The sequence below is a fragment of the Sesamum indicum genome, linkage group LG11 (assembly GCF_026168435.1).
Source record: "Sesamum indicum cultivar Baizhima isolate 11 linkage group LG11, ASM2616843v1, whole genome shotgun sequence".
Classification (NCBI taxonomy): Eukaryota; Viridiplantae; Streptophyta; class Magnoliopsida; order Lamiales; family Pedaliaceae; genus Sesamum; species Sesamum indicum.
The window spans coordinates 16,897,385-16,914,099 of NC_142667.1; the positions used below are offsets into that span (position 1 = coordinate 16,897,385).

General features: G+C 37.9%; 1 protein-coding gene across 1 annotated transcript; it reads right to left on the bottom strand.

Annotated features, from left to right (window-relative positions):
* Positions 1-401: 401 nt before the first annotated feature.
* Positions 402-15,874, bottom strand: RAPTOR1 (Regulatory-associated protein of TOR 1). Its single transcript, XM_011096799.3, has 23 exons — positions 15,117-15,874; positions 13,349-13,451; positions 11,972-12,054; positions 11,645-11,803; positions 11,436-11,552; positions 11,195-11,352; positions 10,334-10,488; positions 10,091-10,235; positions 9,920-9,998; positions 9,662-9,763; positions 8,865-8,948; positions 8,658-8,768; positions 7,609-7,962; positions 7,280-7,466; positions 6,492-7,106; positions 5,952-6,284; positions 5,754-5,877; positions 4,373-4,497; positions 4,145-4,290; positions 3,936-4,037; positions 2,978-3,063; positions 2,552-2,636; positions 402-1,206 (listed from the first exon to the last, which is right to left on the bottom strand). The coding sequence occupies exons 1-23, from the start codon at positions 15,450-15,452 to the stop codon at positions 868-870; spliced, it is 4,128 nt and encodes a 1,375-aa protein (XP_011095101.2). The 5' UTR covers positions 15,453-15,874; the 3' UTR covers positions 402-867.
* Between the last annotated feature and the right edge of the window lie 841 nt (positions 15,875-16,715).

Consider the following 16,715-nt stretch of genomic DNA (forward strand, 5'->3'; position numbering starts at 1 on the left):
CTGATACAAAAACCACTATGTATATGAAAATAGATATAGAAGACCAGATCGCATTGAAAAAGTAGATACAGGTGCACTAAAATCTGGTAACAGTTCCAAAATGAGGCAGCAAATAATCTGCTAAACAGTAAACCGAACTCCTGCACAATCTTCAGCAGCAAAAGTTGCCACTTAAGTATACCAAATATGTCGATACATATACAGATGTATGCTGCATCCAGAAAGCCCTCATAAGCTTACATATACTCCTCCGTAAATTACGGCGCTAGTTGCTAAGTTTGTTTCTTCTATGTTATATTTAATGCTCACTTGGTCTAAACAGGAAGCTCTGGCCTTAATGTAGCCTCACTAGACAAAAGGGTAAACCAGGAAAGATTCGCGACAGGGCAGAAAAATATCACTGGAGCATGTTAGCAACTAATTATATTAATAGAAGACTAATTTAACTGTACAAAGTGAACAAAGGATTGGAACTGTAAATGAGTACGAAAGAAGCCGAAAAGAAGAAAAACAAAGTGAAAGAGAAAATAAAAGGCCAACAAAGAAAAAGCACACTAAAGAAAAGGAAAAAGACAAATAAAGAAAAATAAAAAAAAAATTGACATATATACACATTTCTTCACCTATGAACAAGATTATTTGCCAAATCCCCCATTGAATGAGTTGATTCTTCCCGACCTTTTCAGCTGACCCAAACAAGGAGATTTAATTAATATATGATACACCTTCAAGGTCGAACCCAGCTGTACCTTCAAACAAGGAAAGTAGTTGGGCGAAAATTTCAATCGGGTGCCAACAGAATCCAGGATAACATGGCTGTCGACCTCCAAGTTAGAAGGCTTTGAAAAGATGATTTTAAGTGTGAGTTCATCTTGGCGGAGAGATCTCATCAGCATATATTGAAACACAAGCATCCGCAGCCCCAGCAGCAAGCAGTACTTGATAGGGATGGAAGGTAAGGCAGCTAACAGATCCTATCTTCTGGGCCATAAAAGTGGGATAATACCTTATAGTCCCTAATGGATCACCCTCCAGATTGAAGACTTTGATAAGTTGCTTGGCTGAGCCACTTGCAATAAGGGGTGCATGGCGATGAACAGCTAAAGCTGTAAGTGATCCCCTATGAGCATCAATTGTCAGGTATGCATCTTTAGCACATCTCATATCGAGGAACTGAATATTTCCAGCTTGTGATGCACTGACGATCTGGAAAAAGAAAAAAAAAAAAGGAAAGAAACAGAATCAGAAAGTAATTAAGGACACCTTGGCTACAAACTTGATGTCATGAATTACAATGGACAGATGGTATAAGGGCGTAAACATTAGCAGAAACACCAGTGAACATGATAAACCAGTGCTGTAACTTGAGTCCCCAGCTCGCAAGCTTATTGAGCAGGCTCTACTAGTCTCAACTCAAGCTTGAGCATGGGTCGAGCTTCTCGTGCTCGAGCTCTTTAATAAGCCAAACTCCACCTCAATTACATCTATCCAACAACTGGTGAGCCAGGTTGTGAGTTCCTCTCCTGTTTTTTTATTTTTAATAATATTTTATATCTGTAAACAATATCCTTTGGCTTAGTTTCATTTCAACTTTCTCCCCATTCTCAGATCATAGCAGCACCATCTCACCTTCACTTTCCACGCCACGCATGCACCTCTCACCACACACCCCATACTGCTCCCACATACTGCAGTCACCCCTCAGATCTGGTTCCTCCACTCAAGACACAGGTCACCAACCAGTAGCCCACCACCTACACAATCACCAGTCGAGCACCACCACTCCAACAGCTGGTCAAACTGGCACCTCCAAAATCAGACCACCACGGCTCAGCTATGCAGCCACTGTATCTGGACTCACACCACATGGATCATTTGTTGGATTCTATTTTATCTTCAGTTTCACTATTGGGTCCCTTCCCATTTGGCTTTAAATGTAAGTATACATAATGGGACAGTGAACGGGTCCATTGACCTTTTTCTTCTTGTTTTAGGTTCTTTACTGAGGTTGTAAGTTCGAGTGATCTCCCATTTGAAGAGATTAAGGTGTTTGGTGGAGCAACAAACCCATTCTGGTTTTGTAAATTCTTGGTATCTATATTAATATGTTGTTTAATTGGATAATTAGTCCATATACAGGGTCAAGTGAATAATTCGGAAGTATACTTTGAGACCAACTTCTCAGATCACAAATGAGAAGGGCTAGAGAATTCTTATTTGTTCAGTGTAATTCATTCATATATATACTGCAATGTCATATGTGATTCAATTCACAGTTTTCTTCAAAAATAAAACATCAAGCTGTGCTCGAGCTCGAGCTCGAGCTTCCCTAGATCTCAAACAAACCAAAGCGTTGAGCAACTCAACCCTTTTACTCTTCTACACAGTGCACCCACAAAACTAAACAAACTACGGGGGCTGGAGTTACTAATAACTTTTAGTATTATTTATTTTGTTCAATTACATCTCTCTTGTCCTTTTATTTTTTGGGTGTGTGGGTGGTGGTGTGCATGCGTGTATGTTGATTTGGTGGGGGGGAAGAGATTATCACCTTTGCTGGTTCAAGACCAGGTTGGAAGCCAATCCCTACAACTCTTTCAACTCGTTGAGTGTGAGGTCGGGTTGCACTGACGAACCTGTAATTCAGATCAAATTCAGAGTTACATTCGGAATAGTCCTTGAAACCATCCACTACGAACAGATGGAAAACTGCAAACCCACTAATTAACAGCAAAAAATATTACAAATTAAAGCCTCAAAACTTTGAATACAAAAGCTATAGACAACACTAGGAAGGGATTTTCCCTGAGTGACCAGAAAGGAACATGTGGCATGAGCATAGATATAAATTAAATTAGGCACATATTCACAGTCCTGATAGAATTGCAAAGTACACAAAACAAAGCCGGAAATGATAAATAGAGCTCAGATGGCTTACAATAGACATTTTATACCAGAAAAAATAAAAGGTTCTTACATCTCAGGAGTACGAATGTCGTATAATCTGACATAACCATCCACAAATCCAGCAGCGAATTGTCCTCCATGAACTTGAGAAGCAGCCTACATAACCTTCAAATTAGTTGATTAACAAATTCATAAACATTCTATCAGAAGACAGAGTGCACAAATTATAGCTCATGCACAAAACCAACAAGGCCTAGAGGCGGAATCAATCACTACAATGCATATGCAGTGTGTTTTCAGTAAGTCCAAATATTAATAACCCAAAGAAGGATTGAAAGGTTAATAAACAAACTACAAGACAGACCAATCACAAACCCTAAAAAATAAAGACAAATGATCAAGAAGAAATATTACAGCATCCCTGTCGCATTCAATCCCTACAATGTGATATGTCATATTTACCAACACCACATATGCAACCCTGGATGAGTTCACAGTAATGAGGACAGATATGTTAAATGATCAGATTAGGAAAATGTAATGCAACTTCATAGATTTGCTGGCTTCTTCACTGCAAGCAATCGAAACAACACAACCAGCTACGAGAAGAATAATTACTATGCATGTCCAATATTGGGACATCTCTCATGGAAAACTCATATCAAGAAACTAACATAAAATGCTGAAAGAGAACATAGGGACAAACTTCTTCGGAGGCAAACAGAACTTCATTTGTAACACACGCATAACCATACGATTTGAAAGGATTAAGAAAAAGACTTTGGTGTGTAGTTACAAGCTTCAGATATCCACTTCTTCAAATGAGGGTAAATTGATATCATTAAAATAAGTTGGGGAAATCCTTGTCAAGAGAAAAAAGAAGAGCATAATATATTATAGCCATGGAAAATGACCTGAAATCAACAATGATGTCACATGAGAGAAAAATTAAAGTACTCGATCTAAGAGCTGAAAAAACTCCTCAGTATATAGTTATAATCAATTATGAGCATAGTAGTTAAACCCACCAAGGCTGAGATGCTCGAATCTGATGCTAATGGAATGGTATTGATAAGTTGCTCTTTATCCAGATCCCAAGCCATGATCGACGAAATCTCACCGGAAGCAAACTAGGCAAGCCAGGATAAAGGAAATTATAAATAATAATGTCATGTGCTCAACTGAGCAACTGACCTAGAAAATTAAACACGCATATGATAGTAGTATGATAACATACAAGATATCCAGACTGCTGTTGCCAATCCACAACAGCATTCACACTGCGGACACCAGGTCTGTGACCCTGAATTGAAGCAAAAGCAGAAACTAGTTTCTGTTGTCCTTTTGAAGTGTAATCTTTCCAAATCCGGATATTTCCATCATCTGTATTAACATATACAGATTAGCGTCCAGATCTAAAATCAACAAAATCAGGAATGATTTCCAACTTGAGCTAAGTATTTACTTGATGCGACGAGAAGCAAGTTCTCATCAAGCTCATTTACAAGACATAGCTTGGAAACTCCTTTATCAGGGTAATCATGGTTGTTGAAACTGTTAAGCAGAGTTGCTTCCTCATAATTCCATACCCTAACAATACAGATAGAATATGAACAAAACTGTAAGAAAATAATGAATTATATTACGATTTTACCAAATTAAACCCTAGTTACTTGCAACCTTAAATGAGAAAATGACCATCGACATTATAAAACATTTCTCACATAGAATTACCAATCAAATATAGTTCCAAGAAAGATAAAATAACAAATACAGCACAAGAGATATGATAAGCAAGGTAATTATTTAAACAACTAAGAGAAAATTAGACTACAGAATATTCTACACTCCGTGTGCAGAGCCGGGAAGAGTCAAACTCCGAAACTGCACGCTTATAACATAAACCAAAAACTGAGACAAACTTCTTGAACATAGCATACACAAAGACATAATAAACTTACTCTATGGGCTTGACTCCACGTCAACTATAATAGCTCTGAAGAGTTTTGAGAAGCAAATTCAAAGACATTCTTGCCTTATCTACTCTAGTTTGAGGAATTTGTGTAGTTTCTTACTACAGCCAGAAGTGCCTTAAGTTGGTGGTGATATCAACTAACTGTGACCATTTGCTCCTATACTCTTTTTTCAATGAGCTCGCTCATGTTTACCCGCACCTAAACCCGCAAAAGCCGAAATTAATCCAGACTAGTAAAGTAAAGCTACCAAGAAAACATCCAACTGGCAATCTTGTGGTAGGTCCTAAGAAACAGGAATACTAACACACCACCATTTCAAGAAAGAGAAATATTCGGCAATATTTCGCATATGTTTTGTCCTTTTTTTTTGTTCTTTTTCCTTTTCTGGCTTTTGTTCTTTCGGGGAAGGTTTTGGGAGAAAGTGGCTTGGGGAAAATACCAGGAACCGGAAAAATTGATCAGGATATGCTTTTATACTTTCAGGGATGAACTTATATTTTTCATATGATAGTGGTATCACATCAGGGGGTAAAATAATTGGGAATATTGTTTAAGTGTGTAATGCATGTTTCGGGAGGAAAAAGGAATAATTTTGAGAGAGTTATATTAAACAACTATCATTTCTTTTCCCCGAGGGGGTGGGGGTTGGAGGAGAACATTCCCCGAAAACCATTTCCAAACATTCTTAGTTATTATTTCTGTTGGACTTTTTCTTGAATCAGCCTTCATAATTCATCTTAAGACGACCAAATAAAACAAAAATCCAATAGTGCAAAGTAGCAAATGCCAACTTGACCATAAATGAATCACCAACGGATCCATTTAATCATAGAAGCTAATTGATAATACGGTGCACCTAAATTTGCCCACCTAATCCTTTCATTTTCATCTGAAGCAATCACAACAGGAGAGAACGGCTGCAGCAAAGCGGTCTTGGTGCCAGTCTCAAACTTTGTATCCCAACTAGCAATTTGATTATGCAGTTTACTCACAGCTGCCAAGGAAAAAGCAACATTATAAGATTGCAAGTCCAGGTGTTGGGCAGAGTGGGATTAGTTAAGAACTTACAGGAGTGTTGGCATTTCACTATATGATCCAGGGCAAGCTTCTCTCTCTCTTCTCTTCTAGCAATTATCTCTTCACTATCGTCCATTGCAGTAAGAAGGGGCTTTGAAAAGTGACCACAACTCCAATTATAGATCATTGATTGTGGAAGAAAACTACGTTCTGAAACACCAGATGCTCCAGCAGAACCTAAAAGTGGATCAGCGAGTCCGGAATCAGGGGAATTCATCAGATGTGGCCTAAATTCCAAGGAGCAAACTCTCCGCATTCCTGTCAAGTAGCTTGGTCTAGGAGGGCTAACAGGAGGTGTTCTGAAGGTCAGCGGCAAATGGCCTCCTAGAGAAAATTCAGATAAATAATCATAAAAGAAATGATACAACACTGGGAGCAACCTGATAGAGTTACACTCTTACAGAAAGAATGTAAATGGCAAAATAGCAAACAAGCGGCTATATTTAGCGCTTTCTCTATACAATGGGCTACAAATGCAAAGAGAAACCATGCCCCTCAAAGATTCAAGAAATGATGCACTCAAAGTCATACCTCCATTCAATTCAAACCAAGATGATGAACGAGCTAGTCCAGCAAGACTAGTGCTCGCAGTTGTAGCTGATTCACCAGGACGACTGCTCATACCAGCGGTCTTGATAGATTTTGCAACAACTTGTTCAATACCAATAATTGCCAACACCCGCCGTCCAAGGCTTGCGACGCGTGGTGATGAATCCTTCGCCAGATTACACATAGCTAATACACATTGTGAATATAGGGCATTATCTAGTGGCCTCCGCATTGAATGGTTGAGTACCCCATTGCTAACACATTCATTCAATGCTCCAGAATCAGAATGCTGTGATGAATCATCAGAAAGTGGAGAGCCATGCATTACTCCAGTTGTAGCAAGAGGGCTACTCGTGGATACTCTCCCATCACGAGCCACCACCTGACTGTCGTTCCCAACTCGTAACAATGGAGCTACCGGAGATGGAACTATACTTCCATGTGGCATGTAATGGGTTGGAGTTGTATAGCCACTACCAGAACCCTTAAATGCAAAAGATGGCAAGGAAGTGAGCACGGAACCAGATTGGGGCTTCCAGTACGCAGCAGCAACTGACTTTAGGTGTTTGTTGTGGCCAAAGGCAAAACGAGACAGAGCTGCACAGAGGAATAAGGTCATACGATAATGATTCATATGACAAAATGATGTGTTTGAACAATCATTAACCACAACCGAGGAGTAATCGTGTAGGGAAGCTTCGGGGAAAAAACAATATTTTTAACGGACAACAAAATGCATTATGAAGGGCAAGGACTTAGGTAGCACATACCCACTGCAACTTCAGCTCGCACCAGTGGGCTTCCGTCAGAAACAATGTTCAGAAGGTTCTTAATGATACCGGCTTCAGCCCTGATTTTTTCATCATCATCATAATCTTCATCTCCAGGACCATCTCTGGATGTGTCAAACCCTACATCAAGGACAGTGCCTAGAGCAAAAACAGCTGCCGCACGGACCTTGAAAAATGTTTGTTCAAATTACAGTGAGTAAATCAACAGTATATGCATTTAATTGCATCTTTTAATTATTGTTATTGGATTGCATAAAAAGAATGAAAACGAGATACCAAAAGATACTATTAAGAAACAAGAGAAAAACCTCAGGCTGGGGCTCAGAAAGTAGAGGTGCAAGAATTGCAGGGGCATCAGCCTGCAAACCTAACATCTGAGCCTCCAAAAAATCCTCCCACAATTTCCCAAGGCACAAGCATATCCACTGAAGAAATAGAGGTTCAGTTTGTGCCTCACTAGGAGATGTGCCCTGAAGGTGCTTGAGGCAGACTTGTATGAGACCAGCTTCAATACAAGCTTCCTGGCCCCGCCTGTGACCATCTACAATGACAGCCAAAACAAATGCAGCCATGGCACGTTGCTCTGGATAAGCTTCAACACTGTCAAGAAACCTAATGAAATATGTGTGCCCGCCATCCTTCACAAGATCAACCTGACAAGACTATAGAAAGCAGGAAAATGTTTTAAAAATTCATCATACCTAATTCCAAGAGAAATGGGAATCACAAAGAATAGTTAGAATAACAGACACCACATGTGTGATTCTTGTGCATGTAAGCAGGTAGTAGGAACACAAAAAAAAAAAAAAGACAAACACACACATACACGACAACGAATGTCAGAATGTTAAAATCTGGATGTGTTTTTCTTTTTGCTTCGAGTAAAATATGATCAAAATCTAATTTATAATAGTTTTGAATAAAGCGTAAAGGAAAATAATCATAATATTACAAATAAATAATGTCAAATTTATATACTTCAAAAGTATACACATTATAGAGTTTCTGAAACCCACTAATTAACAACAAAAGCTATGCTGAACACAAGAAAGGCCAGGATGTGTCTTTCAAAATAGATTTGAGCAGACATTAGGTCTTAAGCATCGATGTCACGCTTGTAGTGATTACTACGACTGAGAAACATTTTACGGATTCTACAGTTTCTAATAGAAACTATCATGATGCCACACGAGTAAATGGAATCTTATGTAGAGCTCCTTTTTAAGAATCCTGTTGTGCAAGGGGATGCCACCCAGGAGATTAAACTAGTTGAATACTAATAATAGTTCATTTTGCACTTGAAAAAAAACCACAAAAAAGCACAGAGAAAAGAATGAAAAAAAGTTCCTAACTTTACCTTGTCTAGTGCAAGGATCTTCGTCCAAATGAACACAAGAATTTGTCGAAGCTCTGGAGTGGTGGTTTGTAAGAGCTTCAAAACGTAGGGAAATATTCCCACGGATAAAGCCTGAAAGGAAGAATAAAAGCAGTTAATAAGTATGTCACAACATATAATTTACATTGATTAGGCAACGAATTAATCAAGAAATGCAGAAAAGGGTACCAGATCCACAGCCCAAGGACCCATATCCAAAAATCTCCCCAGAAGTACCAGAGCACGAAATCTATGGCATTGACTAAGTAAAACCTGAGTAACAAAAAAGAAAAAGAAACAGAAAGACGTAAGCAAATTATTCGAACTAAACGGAAAACTATTATACAAGTAACACCATTGATAAGGGGATACACATAGAAATATCAGCAAAATCATAAATGTTAAATTAAAAGAACAGAAATTCTAAGCCAGTGAAGAGCTCCAATTGCTTTCCTAGGTCTAGCGCAGGCCGTGTCTTAGTTAGAAGTAGATTACCAGAGGATTATTATGAAGAATCAAGATGGTTCCCATGCTGGCTAAGACATCATTTTTATACCACAAATATGATAATTTTCACAATTTCACTGGAGGCTATTCTGTCTCCTGTTAGAAGCCACCTTATATCAGAAATGTTCAAATGTCTGCCCCATCTAAACCCAACTACTAAAACAAATAACGAGTGCACCTTCACCTAACTCTGAGCCTTATTGCAAAACTTTTTCATTGTATCCTTAATCTACTTACGCAATCACAATGAGAAAGCAAAACTTTTGAATAAATCACAAAGTAAAATTAGTGATGAGCATAGAATCAGAAATGCTGCAGGCATTAAGAAAAACTGTTGAAGCCTTGTATTACCCCAGGAACAAACAAAATTATTTTCCTATCACAGAATCACAACATGACATAAATCTTAAAGTCACTATTATAAAGCAAGCCAAAATTTGCAGCCCCATACTCGACTACGAGCACGAGGTGAGTCCCACCTGAAGAACAATTGGCAACTGCTCTGGTGGCTTTTTGTGTTCAGATCCATGATCAAGCCACACTTCAAAAGCTGTTAACTGCTCTGTGAAAAATGGACTTGGCTGAATAGAGAAGCAAGGGAAATCTTAAGTCAGGGCAGTTAACTAACTAATAACATGACATAGTCAAATGTGCTTGTAAACTAACTTTACCATTAGCATGCCTCCGTAAACAATAGTTACAAGATGCAATTGACAAAATAAATATAAGGAAGATACCTGGAACTCAGCATTTGGGTCCTCAAGCAAGGTTGGAAGCTGAGAAAGGCAAATTTCAGCAGCCATGTCCCATGCATCCCTGCAGATTAAAGTAAGAAGCACATTGCTGGTGATCACACATGAAAAACACAGGAAGTTTAGATGTGTACAAAAAGTATCCATAGAAGGTACCACATATGATGCTGATGAGTTGGTGGCAACATTGGATATGAAATTGGTGAACAATTTGCAGAGCGCATAATCCTCTCAGCAAGCAAAAAATTCCGGAACAAGCTGGCAACTAAAAGGTCTTGCCTGAACAATCTCTGGAACAAGTCTGTCGATATAAAGCTGACCTTGGCTTAGGATTACCATTAAATATGTTGACATGACATATACCAACGACCACATGAAATTAGATCTCTCTTTCATTACCATGTGGAAGTACATTCCAGGCAATGGTGTCTGTCACAGCTGTGAATATCCAGTTCAGCTCCCCAAGAAGGGTTTTCCGGTCTGTTTGGCGGCCTGGTATCTTATCTATCAAAGAATAATCTAATGACTCATGGAGCAGTGATCGAGTGCAAAACCTGAAGCAAAGAATTGAGACAACTATGAGCTAACAATTTCTAACAGGAGAAAGAGGAGAAAGAGTTCACTCATGAAAGCACCATAAAACAAAACTGACAAAGAAAACACATGAAAGACACACAAGAAAGTACAAATTACAACTAATGCATAATGTTCACTACAACCAATTACCTTAAGAACGTTTGGGACAAAGAAGACGACTACGTAAGATATCAGACATGCAAGAGAGAGAGGCAAAGTCATACAGCACACAACCAACCATTTTGAGAAGAATTTTGTAAACATGTGAAAGGTTCAGAAAACTGAACAGATGCTCAGATAAATCACATCATCTGGTTACCAGATACAGAGATCCGAGCTCCAGAGCTCAGGAAAGATTGAAGTTTATGAGCCAATTATATTGTCAACAGAATCATTTTTTATTGGCAAAGAAAGATCTGGTACTTTTGGGATTATATACGTTTCTTTTTTTCATTTATTCACTTTCAGCTCAGTATATAAACAACGGACCGTGTAGTACTTTCTTATGCCGTATGCCTTTTCGGACTTATGGAAAAAGGATGCCATGACTACATGGAAAACCTAACAAAAACAGAGAGCAGTATCTAGCAGCAGGATTGAATTCACCAAAAAAATAATAAACTAAATAAGAAACAGAAATGACAGTTCAATTGTGGAGGTGTAGAGTTATGATGTATGGATCACCATCTTAATGCCATTTTTATCGGCGTTGTGAGGCAGGAAGTAAATACATCAGCAGGAAATTCAGCACTCTGAGGAAGTGTTTCATGAGCCTCACAGGCCGCTAGCAAAATACAGTCCCTCATGGAAGATCCAGAACTTGAAGTACTATATTCCTGGAGCTGAGAGATGAAAACAAGATAGATTTTAAAAACAGTTGCTACATTGGATCTACATTAATGTTGTATTGGTTGGTAAATGTTACCTCAATGAAGGCATTCACAATCAGCCCTGCAGCAGAGCAATCAAAAACATATATTGAGGGTGTCTTCAGCCAGGAATCCAGATCACTGATTGGCAAAGGGATGTACTGTGTATAACTCTACATAAACAGCTAAATGAGAATAACGGAACTGGGAGGAAGAAGGGAAGAGGAGCGGAGGATGGAAAGCACAAGTTATTTAAGAAAGTGACCTTATTAAATAGCCAAATTTCACCACTAGGAGTAGGCTTAGGCACACCATGTCCATTGTAGTGAAAAAGAACTCTCTCAGATTTTGCATATTTGCGGCACGTTGTGCATAGTTTCTTGACTTCCTCAACTGTGGGATCTAATGAATACTTATAACGAGCCTGCCCATCATTAACAATGTTCAGGTATGTTCAATCATTTTGCATGTACATCAAAAATACATCCCTCAATGTTTCTGTTTCTTTTTTCTTTTTTGGCGGCTAAAATGCATAATTTATTAGCAAATGTCACAAGAACCAAATAATGATGCAAAAAGACATTGTTCATACCTTCGGTTGCCATCTTTCATACTGTTGACTCAAGGTTCTTCCTATTGTTTCAAGAGCTTTCTGAGGTGCCATTGAGAATGGGTCTACAGAGGGAGTGATAAACCACAAAACAAGATATACTTTATCAACACCCATAAACATAAATAATTGTTTTTTCTCATGCCAACAACTAAACGAAATCCAATATACCACTAAAGCGTTAGACTGCCCCTCACCTAGCTAGCATACAATATATATTCAAATACCCACCTGAGGAGATTAATACCATATTCGTTAGTCTTTATAACCATATTGACTAATTGCCAAGGCAGTCTTTATAACCAAATCAATTGTTTGTTTATGAATGGGAACATAATCAAGCTTTTGTTTACAACAACAAGTTATCTAAAGAATCAACTTGACATGAACCTCATCAAGCAAACTTGGCCAAGATTGCGCACATTTCAAGGGCGTTAAGGTTAAGGCTCATTAATTTGTACAATGAAAAAGTGGCATCGAAATGTTCTAGACATCATGAAGCATTACTCGCATATCAATAATAGTTTTGACTTTTTACCATAATCTTCAAAATGTTGTACAAGTTCTTATTACGAGTCTTTAGTTCCAAAAACTTAATTGCATTTTTCCGGGGTGATATATCGTATAACTTGATTCTACATCAGGTAGATTAGTAGCATTTAACATCATTCCAATAAATGCAAGTCTGTTCTAACACCAAGAATTTATTATGAAAGTAAAAAGACTAAAATCTAAACTTACCTAACACGTTCAAGAATCCAAATTTGCAACAAATGTTTGTCTAAAACATCAAAAGGGTACAACGATATTTTATGCCTGACACTAAAACAAACACAAATGTCCTTTTCTGTCTATCATCAAGCGGAAAAATATTCAAACTTCGTCCCATCAGCGAAATTATGAGAATTTATGGCATCAGAAAACTAGTTTGCCACAGTAGATCTTTCTCCTCCAGGTCTACCCTGCACATATTCCCATCATTAAATCCTCAATCTTTTCAAATCTTTAGCAGTTATTCAGCATCCCCATCCCACCACCACCACCCAAGATCTCAACCAAATAGGAACGAGCCTAAGGACAAAAAAAGCAATATCCTTTTCAAAGTTTGTGACCACCTATATGGTGATTTCCCGAATTGTAAGAAAGATGGAGTAAGAAAACCTGGTAGAAAAATAAAAACAAACAGTGGCATCCATGAAAATTTTCAGTTGAATATAGTTGCATAAGTTCTGAAATATATTGAATTCTACACAGAGCACCATGACACAGTAATTTAGAAGTAAATCAAGCATCTAAAATTATCACAGCCATAATACAGCTAAGCGCACATCAGAGAAGAAAAGTGGGACAAGATTATACCGATCCAGCATTCCATTCGGGCACAAGGAGAAATCTTTATCACATCTGGTGGATCAACGCTGATATTTAAACACAATACTAGAGCAACACATCCTGTCTTCATCTGCAATTATTTTAGGAAGTTAACAATGGCAATTATATATTATATAAGAAAAAAACATGATTCATTAAATATCATAAAGAAAGGGGGGGGGGGACCACAACAAAGAAATTAAAGCCAGATAGAAAGGTCAACCAGGAGTTTATTGCAAAAATTCGACCAACAAAAATCCATTTATCCAGCCAAGAGATGCTTTGAACCACAATTGATAAGAGAAGGCCAGAAGTTTTATACTTCTATTACAGTTTATATCAGTAATCTATGAAACCATACAAACATTTAAAGCATAATACAATTTGAAGAGCACTTCATGGCAGCTAGTTGAACGGCCACGGTAGAATTCAAGGAAACCACATTTCCTATTTCCTCACAAAGACAAAACACTCACATCCAACCTCAATGTCACAAGTATCTTCAGTTACTAAATGATTTATTCAAATACATTTGAAGACCCTAGCTGATATATCTAGATCACTATGACCACTACCAGCAGAAAGGGCTCAGGATGATGGTGGGGGAAAACATGCCTAGGAGCATACCTAACTTTGTCAGTTTCAGCCAATGTGTAGGTGAGATGGGGGAATGAATGGAGACAGTAAAGAATGAGATAGACCCAATTCATCACAATCCACATTTGTAATCAGCAAATTGTGGTTAGGAAGTGTTGAAGGCACAATTATACACTAGTTCATATCAAATGTTTCTGATCAAAAGATCATAACAAAACGGATTATCCTTTAACCCTCCGCCTTCCCTTTTTGGTGAAATACCAGAAGGAGCATTGGACAAAGTCTGAGAAATGAATAGAAGGTCAACGACAAAAAAGAAAAAATTATAGCCAGAACTTCCATATATGGTTTCATATCCGTGTCTGACAAATGCCATCTGATTCACATTACTACAACTTCCATCTTCCGTTATGTTTCAAGAACAATATTGTAAAGCTCATTCCCATTAGGTTTATTAATGGGGACTTCAAAAAGTGCAATATATTAAAATCCAGCGAACATACTAGGGATATGATGAAGCTATGCCATGAAAAGGTTTATACCCTTCTCATTCTTCGAGCAGATGGATGTCATCAATGTCAGCAAATAAATACCATAATCATTTTTCACATGTTTGCAAGTATGCGATGTTTTCTCCATGAAATAAAAATTAAAACCATCTTAGGAAACCTCGATATTAACTTTTGTCGTCCTCCAAGTCCAAGAGTACTGACTTGAAAGATCCAATTAACAAGAAAAATGATTACAGCAATATCCTCATAAAGAACAATATCCGATTATAAGATGCCTGACTGAAATAACTGCATCCTCACTCAAATTCTAGGTTATTTGAAGCAACAACCTAACTACTTGCAAAGATTAGCACCATCATTATGTTATCATACCTACTACTGTAACTGCACATCATTATAGTGAAAATCACCTAGCGCCACATAATTCAATTCAATATGACAACCACATTTTACAAGCTACCGCAGCATCTTGTCAACACTACATCTCTTCTGCTAATCACTTCAGTTGACTGGCACGTTCAAAACCCTGGATTGTATCATCAACGACACTTGCGCACTTTCTAGCAAAATCTATTACTCAAACTGAAAGCACTCAATATTTGGACAGTAAATTCAACAAAGAAGAACAGTAAGATCCAGGAACTTACTCGATCCCGGGGCCGCCACTTAGAGACTAAACCACTGTCTGACGGTCCCGAGGGCATGCAGTCCTCAAAACCATCATGGCGAAGCTCACAAAACACAACAGTCTGCGGCAAGTATGCCATACTTGTCGTGGTGGTCATTGCTGCATAGCTACTGCTTGCGGTCTCAGACAAATCCCGAGCATTACTGTTATTAATAATGCTGCTGCTACTATAAACTCTCCTCACGCCATCCTCCTCTACATGATTCCCATTCACGGAGAACTCCTCCAAGTGATTTGAAACCGCTGCCGTTGACTGTGAAAACCGAGATGCCGCCATGAAATCCCCCAATGCCATAAAACTACCCTAATTTTCTAATATTTTTCAGCCCTGCCCTAGTCGAACTGGTTTCGCAGGGCGACTCATAACAGGAACCCTAATTACACCGATTAATCGAGAACACGAGGGTTTTAGATACTCCTCAACTCCAGTGTTGAGTGCGAGAGAATGAAGGTAGGGAGGGTGGGAGAGATTTAGGTTTGGTAAGTGGGTGGCGATTAATCGACAAAGCCGGTGAAAGAGCGTCGTAAGGAGATGGGCAGAGTAGAGAAAAGAGAATCCAGCTCTGGAAAACCCTACTCAGCGGAGGTGCAAGTGGTGGTGGTGGTGACGGCGGCTGTGCAGAAATCGATGGAGGCGTAGATATACATATGTATACAGAGAGAGAGAGAGAGAGAGAGGGAGGGGGCTGTTGGAGCAGAATCAAATGAGGAGCTGGTAAGTGTAATTTGGGGGTTTTATTACACTACCATTTGCTTTTGTTTTATTTATTTACAAAATTCTGTTTATATTGTGATTAAATAATTGCTTATTACATAAGTAATAATAATAATAGTAGTAGTGTATTAATATACTCCTATTTCCTTTTAATTTTGTTCAACACTTTATAACCACTTACCTTCTTTTGTTTCTATTTTTCCAATTGAATTTGCATTTAATCTATGTTATTTAACCTCAAGTAAGTGAGACTAGTGCCCATGTATTTCCCTATCCATAATATTATGTAATTTTGCTTTTATTTAAATATGAATAGCAAAAATAGGAAATGCCATCTTCTTTTTGCATTTTGAATATATTATATATACTAAAAAATAGTATACAATCCAATATATATATATATATTTGGAGGGTAAAGAATATCACACAACGATAATAAGTAATTTGATTTATGATGCATTATGCTCTATAAGTTGACAATTGTAAGATTATCTTTTTCGTTTATGAAGTTGCCAAATATCAATAGAAATACATTTTACATATGTCAATAATATATATATATATATAATATTAAAATAGAAATATTTTCATTTAACTACCAAAGTAAAGTTGTGCAACACAAATGTACTATTCGAAAAGTGAGCTTAATGTTTTTGCTATTGCATAACTATGTGGCATATTTGCCAAGTGCTGGTAGTCTATGTCTTGATTGGAAAATTCCTCTTTTAGTTGAAGCACTTTGTAAGTAATCTATGAATAATTGAATGCCACTCAACTATAGTGTTAAAGCTCTGAAAGCTACGAACTTTGCACCCAATTAGTGGTGTAGAAAGTTCAAGGTAT